Genomic DNA, 11,726 nt, shown 5'->3' on the forward strand with positions numbered 1-11,726 from the left:
AGCAAAATGAATCACTCACACATTAACCCAACCTAATCCTCTAGCCTGTGGCGACGTGACACAACAATGAACGAACGAGCTCCTACAAGAACACAGACTGTAAGTAGTCAGCAGCAGTGGAAAGGGGTGAAAACATCTATTACTCACTAATGAGGGAATAGTCCACGGAACACATACAATGACTTGAGGCACGTTCCTTCTGGAGACTGGTTCAGTGAAGGAGTGAGCCCCAGATCTTAAAAGTAGATACAGAACATGGGGTTCCACTGGAAGATGGAGGCTCAGGCCAGTGGTAAGATGGCACCTCCCTGGCTGTTGCCCAGGGCCTTGGTAATGGTGCCAGGGTGCCATAATCAGTCATTCAACATGAGCCTGGCATGTGTAGGGATGAACGTGAAAATGATAATCTTTTTTTTAGTTTTAACTCTTTTTTAAAAATTTTATTTATTTAAATTCAAGTTAGTTGGCATACAGTGTAGTATTTGTTTCAGGAGCAGAGCCCAGGTATTCATCACTTCCATACAACACCTGGTGCTCTTCCCAACAAGTACCCTCCTTAATGCCCATCCCCCCACCTCCCCTCCTGGGCCCTCAGTTTGTTCTGTGTATTTAAGAGTGTCTCATGGTTTGCCTCCCTCTCAGTTTTTATCTTATTTTTCCTTCCCTCCCCCTGTGTTCATCTGTTGTGTTTCTTAAATTCCACATGTGCATGAAATCATATGATATTTGTCTTTCTCTGATTTATTCTGCTTAGCATAATACACTCTAGTAAACTCTTTTATGGAGAAAGGAATTCATTCTTTCTTATGCCTCTAATAATATGACAACACATTTTAGAAATTTAAAAAATTGCTTTATAAAATGTCTTATTGAAAGATGCCAATAGGTAAGAATTATAAAATGACAGACTGACCTTTTTTACATCCCTCACCAGCAAATGAAGCGTGTTTGGTGGACCCAGCCTCTGAAAAGAGAAGCATTCAGTCATATTAAGTATGTTTTTCTCTTGAACTCTCAGGGCTAAATCCTACCCTACTCCATAGAATTAATGTCCCAGCTGAAACCAGTGTTCCAGTGATCCCGTGTTCATCTAAGAGCATTTATGCAAAATATGCACCGGTGATAAACATATTCAAACAGCTAGCTCCCCTCTGCCCTCCCCCCTTCTAGAACACTTACTGTGTTGTAAAGCTCTTCCAGCCTCGGAATGGTGAGAAAGTGCTGCATGTTCACTCCGTTTTCAATCAAGAGCTTCACGAAGTCGACCCGATCTAAGACTAAAGCGTCCAGCATGGCTTGCTCCAGAGCATTCACCTGTGCAAACCAACACCAGGGACCCTGTGAGTGGCCTCTCAGAGGGGTGCCAGGCGAGAGGCAGACAGGAAGTATCTGGGAAAGTGCATTCTGACCCCCCAGACCCTCGAGCAAGTTGAACCTGGTTCTCTTTGCTCTTTGTCTTGAGTAAACACACCCCACCTCCCATCGTTTTTCTCAGTTTGGCCCCTACCTGTCCTGTCAATGTATCAAAGCTTGATAAAAGGAGAAAAGTAGACGCTTCTCTCCTTTAAAAAAAAATTTTTTTTTTAATTTATTCTTGAGAGAGAGAGACAGAGACAGAGTGCAAGTGGGGGAGAGGCAGAGAGAGGGAGACACAGAATCTGAAGCAGGCACCAGGCTCTGAGCTGTCAGCACAGAGCCTGACATGGAGCTTGAACTCATGAACTGTGAGATCATGACCTGAGCTGAAGTCTGCCACTTAAATCACTGAGCCACCTAGGTGCCCCTATTCTCTTTTCTTTTAATATAAAGATGGGAAAGAAACACCACACAAGCTGTAGCATTCTTTCTTATAAGTACTATAATCAGTACTTGAATCTCCAAGCTCCGGACTTGGTAAACAATGTTTTGAGGCGGTTGGTTGTAATATTTTATATGCTATTATCTATCGTTTGTGCCTCTGTCCTTCAGCACTCAGTATAATGCGAAGACTTCCGGAGGCAGCAGTGGGGGAGAGTTTGTGTTCTTGACTGAGGATGACCATGTGGTAGTTGGGTGGAACTTGTGGACTCACAGCATGCCACCAGGGTTAGTGGCTGTGATAATGCCAGTCACACGCCGCCGCAGAGGCTCAGCGCCCTCCTTGCCTGTGTCCTCAGAGCAGCAAGGCCAGGAATACTGTGCGGCGTGTGGCTCAGACTCCCAGCCCAGACAAGTGCTGTTACCTGCACATCTCAACCACAGGCTCCTTCTTCTGTTCCCTGAACTGTGTTTATTTCATGATAATTGGTTTGTTTCCCATATTTTCAGGCATGAAGCATCTATGTGTGCATCAGGCAGAAAGAGCCACTGTTGGGCAACCTCTCTGAGTAGCTTCATTCTCCCACAAAGCCGGAATGTCTGGTGTTTGTGAAGCCTGCTGTTGCCTTTTGAAATATTGGCACTATCCTGTGGATGCTCTGCCACTGCCTCCCGGGACTCAGGGCCCAGGTGGGGCTGAAGCAAAGACAACTGCCCCTTCCCCTGGAGAAAGAGGGTGACCGACTCGTGATCTTGGGAAAGAGGGGTGAAGACATACCCAGTTCAGCAGCTCGATCTTCCGGGGGTCAGTTTCTTCCTCCACTTCCTCTTTCACTTTCCCTTTCTTCTTGCCTTTTCCTTTCCCTCTTCCCCCCTTGGTGGTTGCTGTAGGTGGCTTCTTTTCCTTCTCCGTCACTTTGTTATCGGTGGGGGGCGCCAGGCTTCCCAGGGGCTGCAGTCCACAGTAAACAGAGTTGGGGAACAGTGTTAAAGCTGTCCCTTGTCCCAAGACAGGTGCACGGATCCCCCTCACCTCTGCGTGCACACGTGTGTGTACATGCACATGTAAGCACACCCACGCACAAACACGCACACACATACACACACATGCTCACACAATCATTGCAGGCCTACTGCCTATTGGAGGAGGCCCTGATACTACGAACCACTGCTACTTGTGTGCTTAAAGTGGCTGATATTTTGATTGATGTGTTTTTGCCCAAAGGAAGGGATGCTGAGAGGCACCAAAGGGGAGGTGCTGATAGTTGCTAATGCAGAAAGGAGAAAATGATCGTGAAGGGGTCAGAGACAAAGTACACCCTGTAAACCTGAGGATGTCTGTTTGGATAGAATCATGACTGAGCTTATTGGTGGCTTGAGAAGGCCTGCTGGGTGTTACCGAGATGCACCCATGTGGCGACAGACTGAATGCATTGAGGGAAGAATGCGTTCCACTCAGAGAACAGGAGGCAGTGCAGAAGTGGGACCTGGCTGCTGGGCCTGTCTTCCAGTCACATGGAGAGCCTGGGGGTATATGGCCCTGGTGCAGACACAGTGATACCAACGTTGAGACAAAGTTGACCCCTCCAGTTACTATCTTGCCAAGTCCTATCTTGCTGGACTTGCCCTGTCCTCTGGCCAAACTCTTCTGGTGAACTGTCTGCATGCACAGTGTCCATCCCTCCCTTCCCATGCCCTGCTCCATGTATTCCATGTTGCTTCTTCCCATCTGTCCATGGTTCTGGCTGTGGCAGGGGCTGAGTGTTCTGGTACCACCTCATGGGCATTTCCCAGTCCTTCTCATGCTGGGCTCTTAACGCATCTGACTCTGCTGCCTGCTTCCCCCTCAAGCCTCTTCCTGCTTCTCTGGTAATGCACGCTCTGGTTTTCCTATCTGGCCACTGCTTCTCAGCACTGACTGTAAATGTTGAGGCTCTTTGGGGCTCTATCCACAGCCCCTTCCTTCCTTCTTTACTCTCCTTCAGCAACTGTATTGAGGCCCATACTGCCAGTCCCCATGTGTTTGCAATTGACTTGTTGTTTCTAGCTTCGGTCCATGTCTCTCCCTAGAGTTCCTATTCCCAACTTGGCATCTCCATTTGGATATCTCAAAGGCTTTTACAGCTCATGATGTCCAGAACCACACTCAAAACCACTCCCTCCGACCTTTCCTCTTCCAGTGTCCCTGAACTCAGTAGCAAGCCAGAGAACGGGGGGAGATTGCTGACATCTTGCTGCCTGCACTGCCCTCTTCCACGATTAATCTGTCTTGAGGCACATCATGTTTAATGCTAAATATTGCTTTACTATGTCCAATTCTTATTTCTCCTCTGCCTCTGCTCTAACCCCAGGTGATGTCTCTCCCCTGAATTACTTCAATAACCTTTTAACAGGATTCCTCCTACCTGCCATTGTACCCACCCAACACATTTTCTATGTTAAATCCAGAATGATCCTAAATATGTAAATAAAACCATGTAACTCTCCTGCTTAAAACACTTAAGTGGGACAGGGTAAAGATTTCATTGAGGGCACCATGAGAGTTTGTGTGGTCCCTGGTCAACGCAGAGATATGGATGAAAGAGTGTCCTGGCTGACTCCTCATGTAGACAAGACAATTATAATCCTCAGTGAAAACTTGACACAGCATTCAACAACTGGTGCTGGGAAAACTGGATATTCACCTGAAAAAGAAGGAAGTTGGACCCTCATCTAACATCATGTACAAAATTTAACCCCAAATGGATCAAAAACCTAAATGTAAAAGCTAAAACAATAAAACTTATGGAAGAAAACCTAGGTCAAAGATTCATGACATTGGATTTGGCAATGACTTCTTGAACATGTCACCAAAAATCATAAGCAACAAAGGAAAAAATAGGCAATTGGGACTTCATCAAAGATTAAAAACTTGTGCATCAAAAGAGTATCAACAAGATTCAAGGCATGACATTGGATTTGGCAATGACTTCTTGGATATGTCACCAAAGCACAGGCAACAAAAGAAAAAATAGGCAAATGGGACTTCATCAAAAATTAAAAACTTGTGCATCAAAAGACAGTATCAACAGAGTAAAGGCAACACACTTAATGAAGAAAATATTTGCAAATCACATATCTGATGAGATTAATATCCAGAATTTATCGAGTATTCCTAAAGCTCAAGCTCAACAACAACAAAAACCAAACTGATTCAAAAACAAGCAAAGAACTTGAATAAGCATTTCTCAGAATAAGATTTGCAAATGTCCAAATACATGCAAGGATGCTCAACATCATTAATCATTAAAGAAATGCAAATCAAAACCACAATTAGGTGACCCATATCAAAAACAAGTGTTGGCAGGAATGTGGAGAAATTGGAACCCTCATGCACTGTTGGAGGAAATGTAAAATGGTGCGGCTGCTATGGAAATGTTTGGCAGCCCCTCAAAAAATTAAAAATAGAATTACCTTATGATCCAGCAATTCTATTTTTGGGTATATATCCAAAAGAATTGAAAACATGGTCTCAAGTAGGTGTTTGTATACCCATATTCATAGCAGCATTACTCAAAATAGCCAAAAGGTGGAAGCAACCCAAGTGTCCATTGATGGATGAACGGATAAGAAAATGTGGTCTATGCATACAAAAGAATATGATTAAACCTTAAAAAGGAAGGAAATTCTAACATATGCCACACAGAAATGAACCTTGAGTACATTATGCTAAGTGAAATAAGCCAATCAAAGGATAAATACTGTATGGTTTCACTTGTATGACGTATTTAAAGTGGTCAAATTCATAGTGACAGAAAGTAACATGGGAGTGCCAGGGGCTGGGGGAAGTAGGAAATGGGGAGTTATTGTTTCATGGATGTGGAATTTTAGTCTTATAAGATGAAGAGTCTTATGGATGGATGATGGTGATGGTTGCACTACAATGTGAATGTACTTAGTTCAATTGAACTATACTCTTAAAAATGTTTAAGATGGTAAATTTATTTATTTATTCATTTATATTTTTAAAGTTTATTTATTTTGAGAGAGAGAGGCAGAGAGAGAAGGAGAGAGAGAATCCCAAGGAGGTTCTGCACTGTCAGCTTGGAGCCAGCTGCGGGGCTCTAATTCACGAAATCATGACCTGGGCCAAAATCAAGAGTCAATTGCTTAACCGACTGACCCACCCAGGTATCCTGGTAAATTTTACTTAAATGACTTTTACCACAACAAAAAAAAAATTGGGGGTGGGGCACCTGGGTGGTTCAGTTGGTTAAGTGTCCAACTCTTGGTTGTGACTTAGGTCATGATTTCATGGTTTCGTGAGTTCAGTCCCCACGTTGGGCTCCATCCTGCTTGGGATTCTCTGTGTCCCTTTCTCTCTGCCCTTCTCCCACTCATGCTCTGTCTCTCTCAAAATAAATAAATAAAACTTTTAAAAAATTGGGGGGAAAAAAAGCAAAAACAAGATGATACAGCAGTTGAGGAAACAAAAGGGGAATGACCTGATGGAAGAGCAAAAATTGCTAGCCATCTTATTATGAAGAGCTTCAAGCAGCCCTATGGAGCATTCATGTGGGGAGAAACTGAGGCCAACAACCAACTTGCCAACTATTTAGTGAGCCATCCTGAAGTGGATCATCCGGCCCCAGTCAAGCCTTCAAATGACTGCAGCCCAAGCATATGGCTTAAGGATAATCTCATGGGAGTGCCTGAGCCTGAACTGCCCAGCTGAACCACACCCAAATTCCTGACCCACAGACACTGTGTGAGATAATATTTATTGTTGCTCAGGAAAAGAAAAGTCCTTAAGTTCTTTAGTCCTTGGTTCCCCAAGCTCTCAGACCCAGCCTTCTGTCCTATACCAGGTGCAGTGCTCATAATGCACTGCATTATGCTCCTGGTTGGCTTGCAACCTCCTCCGGAGTCATTCCCTTCTCAGCATTCTAGTCACACTGGCCTTTTTTTTCTTCTTCAGTAAGTTATTTGAAAATGTCCAGTTCTTTCTTGCTTCAGGCTCCTTACATGCTCTTCTCTCTGGATGGAAGGTGCTTTCCCTTCAGTCTTCACCAGCCAGCATCTATTCACCTATTTGGTCTCAGCATTAATTCCACTTTTTCAGCAAGGTCTTCCCTGGTGTCTCAATAAAAAGTAGCCCTCCCATTCCCCACATTCTGTCTCATGGAAATGTGCATTTTTCCTTCTTAACAATTGTTACAATTTACAATTCAATATTTATTCATCTGATTATCTGTTTCTTGTCTGCCTCATTTTCCCTGCCCACCCTGTCACACCATGTCCACACCAACACTGCACAGAGAGTTCTAGAAGGGCTGTGAAAGGTCTGTTTTATTCACCCCTCTGTCCTTAGAACCTATCATAGGAAGTGGTTGACCAACATTTGTTAAGTGAATGAATGAGTAAAAATAGGGATTTTTAAAAAAATGGTTTGGTTCAAGAAAGCCAAAGAAGAGATTATTTCCACCATTTGCTGCTGCTGAGTGAATGAGAAGGAGTAGAATCCCTCCTCTTCTTTTTTAACATCCATCTTTGTCATTGAAGAGAATTAAAGATGGAGTAGATATGGTCAGGCATCATAAGAATATTCCTAGATGCTCAAACGACTCATCCATTCTTCCTTCAAGGGTCACACTTTAGGATTCTAAGAGGGTGGTTGGTAATGTTACAGTGGTAGCTTTTAGCCAGGGCCATTAGAGCCCTTTACTCTGAAGAGGGGCTTCAGGGGCTGCCTGGGGAAAGGTGGCCAATGGGGTGGGCTCAGCTCTTATTTGCTTTATATGTTGCTGCTCTACTCAAGATGCCATGTGTCGAAAGGGCTCTTTTGATTAAAATACCTTGGAGACAACCATTCTGGAGGAATCACAAATAATAAGAGAGGTGTGACAGGCTGGAGAGAGGGTTGGGTACTTTAGCATTTGAGCCGGCTGAAAGGAAAACGAGATGGTAAGTATATTGGGTGACATAATTGAAATTTAAAAATTTTGATAAGCTGACATAATGGACTGAATCTAACAAGGTGTCATGTAACAAGGAAGATGTTTTCCACCTGGGTCCATCTGGGCCCCAGAACAGCTAACCTCAGAACAGAAAGATGTGGTTTATCAGGTGTAAGCATGACAAAACCCTTGGGAATTGCTGCAGATGAAAACTTAATATGACTGAAAGATTATATTTGTTGTATTGCTAGACGTGTAGATCCAGCTTAAGGCAGATGACAGTCCCGTTTGGGGCTGCACAAGATGTTAACTTGTGGGCACTGCTCTTTTAGAAGGATAAAGGATGGCATGGACCACATCTGGAGAGAGGAAATTCCTATTTGCAACCTCAAATATGGATTAAACAATCACTTGCTGGGGATAATGTTCATAATACTCCTTTATTATCCTTATAATGTCCATGGAGTCTGTAGTGATGTTTTCTCTTTTGTTCCTGATATTAGTATTCTTAGCCTAGTTAGAGGCTTATTAATTTCATTGATCTTTCCAAAGATTTAGATTTTGGTTTCTGTTGATTTTCTCAATTGATTTCCTGTTTTCAATATTATTTTTTTTTTAATTTTTTAAAAATGTTTATTTTTGAGAGAGAGAGAGACAGAGTGTGAACAAAGAAGGGGCAGAAAAAGAGAGGGAGACACAGAATCTGAAGTAGGCTCCAGGCTCTGAGCTGTCAGCACAGAGCCTGACACGGGGCTCAAACCCACGAACCTTGAGATCATGACCTGAGCCAAAGTCTGGCGCTTAACTGACTGAGCCACCCAGGCACCCCTGTTTTCAATGTTATTGATTTGTGCTTTTTTATTCTAATATATGCATTCAATGCTAGAAATTTCCCTCTAAGCACTGCTTTTGCTGTATCCCACAAATTTTAAGTTGTATTTTCATTTTCATTTGGTTGAAAATATTTTAAAATTTCTCTTGAGACTTCTTTGATCAACATGCTGTTTAGAAGTGTCATGAGTAAACTTGAGAAAAATTGTTTAACCTCTTGGGATATCAATTTATTTTTCCAAAGTATAAAATGAGGGCAATCAGATCTATTTCAGAGTTGTGAAGGCTGGTCCAGTAATGCTCATATATGTGAACACATGGGGTAAAACATGGGTGTGTGACCCAAATATCAGGCATTGTTACCAATTTCTTTGAATTTAAGGTTCTAGTTCATGGTTTTGCCAAAGGATAAGCCCTTGTCCACAGATGGAAGCCAAATAAATGGTTCTCATCATAAAAAATATGCAGATATTTCTTTCTGTTTCAGAAATCTCAGTGAAGCTGGCCAAGGTTTATAGATTTTGGTCTTTAAAATGGGCAGTGGTCTAGATGTCCCCAAACCTTGCTCTTACATGGTCAGGTGGAGTTTAGCCTATTCCCTTAAAAAATTGTTAGTCCAAGTTTTTATGACTCAATATAAATCAATTACTTTGTTATATGTATATATCAAACACTACTACCTCTCTCTGTGTTGTTATTGTTGGTTTAAAGTTTATTTATTTTGAGAGAGAGAGAGAGAGAGAGAGAGAGCGAGCTAGGAAAGGCAGGAGAGAGTGAGAGAGAATCCCAAGAAGGCTCCACACTGTCAGCTCAGACACCTACGTGGGGCTCGAACAGCAAGATCATGACCTGAGCCAAAACCAAGAGTCAGACACTTAACCAACTGAGCCACCCAGGTGCCTCAGTTTTTGTTATGTTTTTAACAAAACCCTTAACAAAGAGTTTTTTGGGGACAGTTTTTATTTTTGTACTTAATAAAAAAAATAGAAGAATATTGACTAATAAAATATAACCAATCAGACCTAGGATTGATTTATTGTGTAGTAATTATCAAATACTCCCTACCACAAGTTCTCTATTATGTCAAGAATTCTAGAAAGACTATAGATTCACAGCACATAGTTAATCATGTGCTTCAACCATTAAAGGAAGCTTTTGGAGACCATATACTGCATTATGGCGAGACTGAGAAGGATTTTGGTTCCAGGTTGCAGTCTTGATCACATGTCTCCTGCTTGCCCTTCCTCCTCATGGAAATGATAACAGAAGACTATGATAAAGAAAAATCTATTTCAAGGAGAAGAGGCAGACAAGAGCTATTAACAAATTTGCAGAAATACTAACGGGTAGTTAAAACCATGAAGGAGTAAACCAGGAGTAATGTGAAGGTATCAGTAGAGGTAGGACCAGATTTTCAGAGAATGAGAGCTAATGATGGGTAGAAAGCATGGTGATCAGTGGAAGGACTGTCTACAGGACAGGAGGCCATTCATCCCCCATCCCCTCTTGTGTGCCCTGCCAACACCCCCTTGGGCAGGTGCAGAGTAACTGCATTCCTGGGTTTCACCCCCAGGCAGAAACCGGAAGAATGGTCGCTAAATCATTGGAAGGACCTGTATAGAGAGGTCCAGAGCCTCACTAGTCTGTTCCAATCTGCACATGGCAAAGCAGAGCTGTTTAATGGCAAAGTAAGCTTCCTATAATTAATTGGTCCCATCCCTCATTTGGAAATGGGGATGGACAAGCCACGATCTGCAACAGAAAAAGACAAAGTGGACAAATGGGAGCAGCTGACCAGGGAGAAAAATAGAGATAATTTAGGGAACAGAAGAGGACTTTAAAACATCCAATTTGTATCCTCAGGTATGGCATTCATGAGATGAAAACAGGCTGGCGTGAAAACGGAACCATCAGGAAATAAGAAAGCCTAGAGGTGATTACTACACATGCTCATTCTGCACACACACACACCTACCACTCACACACACAGCTGTATCACACCCACAAACATCCTGTCACACATTAATTATTATTATACACACACAGATACCACAGATACATACCACACACACACTAAACCATACACAGGCATCACACACCACACCACACACATAACACACACCACACACATGCTACACACAGACACATACGTACCACACCCCAAAGACCCCCCCACCCTAGAATTCTCTAGGCCTCCAGGGTACCATGGAACATAATTTAAAAAGACGATGCTCTCAATGCAACTGTTGTATTTAATTTTAATGGGCTATTTTCTTTCTTCTTTTTCTTTAAAAGGGTAAACCCCACTTCACCAGCAAATATAAAATATTTAGTGGTTATTTCTTCAAGAGTACTGTTTTGAATCTATAATTAGTACTAGTGGCTCTTCTTTCTGGTTCTTGGAAGTTAAATAGCAACATCTAATGACCCTAATGCATTTAACGTTGGATCATTAGAAACCCCAGATAATTTCTTGAGATCTGTGTAATGAGGGAGAACATACTAATATATCATCTATACAAGGTCATGCTAGTATGAGATGAAAAACACTTAGTTTCACCGGCCAGTGGGGCCCAAAGACAAAGATCTGGCTTCGTGCTATGTCGACGCGGTTCCAAGCCAGTGCCAAGCTCAGCTGGTCCGGGGCTGATGCATTTGTCCCTGGAAAGGCAAGAAACAAGGCTTTTCTCACTCCATGCCTGGATTGCCCCAGTTAGGCAGGTGCTGGGAGGTGAGCACGGGCTTCCCTGGGCTGGCTCACGCCAGCCTGGAACTAAGCACTCCTGCCTTTTCTCTTTTTTCCTGAGTGACTAGTCAGGCCCCAAAGCTAAGAACTCCATGTTCTCAAAGAACTGCCTGGGAGGGGAGGTTGGAGGCCACCTCTTTCCATGTCTGCGTGGCTTGGTGTCCCTGAAGGGACAGAGGAGGAACCTGGTGATTCCAGGACCCTCATCTGCAGGAGGGCAGAAGCCCTGGGACTGCCTTGACATCAGCCCTTTCAGGCCAAAGGTGGGCACAGGCCAAGAGCACCAGCCCCCAGCCGTGGGGAGACCAGCACAGCACTGCCAGGCACCTGGTCTGATGGTGACACTCTCCTCTCTCATCCCTGCCCTCTCATTGTCCTAGAGTAGCCAAGAGGCAGAGAAGAAATGTGTGTCCTAG

The 11,726-nt window shown here is 43.3% G+C and overlaps 1 protein-coding gene across 12 annotated transcripts in view; it reads right to left on the minus strand.

Annotated features, from left to right (window-relative positions):
• Positions 1-11,726, minus strand: part of TRPM1 (transient receptor potential cation channel subfamily M member 1) — a 143,704-nt gene that overhangs the window by 52,628 nt on the left and 79,350 nt on the right. For all 12 annotated transcript variants that reach the window (XM_019831968.3, XM_019831967.3, XM_019831971.3 and 9 more), the window contains 4 exons: positions 11,125-11,225; positions 2,576-2,749; positions 1,180-1,314; positions 914-964 (listed from right to left, as the gene is read on the minus strand). In XM_019831968.3, coding sequence (XP_019687527.1) covers positions 914-964; positions 1,180-1,314; positions 2,576-2,749; positions 11,125-11,225 — 461 coding nt within the window. The remainder of the gene's footprint in view (positions 1-913; positions 965-1,179; positions 1,315-2,575; positions 2,750-11,124; positions 11,226-11,726) is intronic.

Source organism: Felis catus, chromosome B3, assembly GCF_018350175.1.
Source record: "Felis catus isolate Fca126 chromosome B3, F.catus_Fca126_mat1.0, whole genome shotgun sequence".
NCBI classification, from domain to species: Eukaryota; Metazoa; Chordata; class Mammalia; order Carnivora; family Felidae; genus Felis; species Felis catus.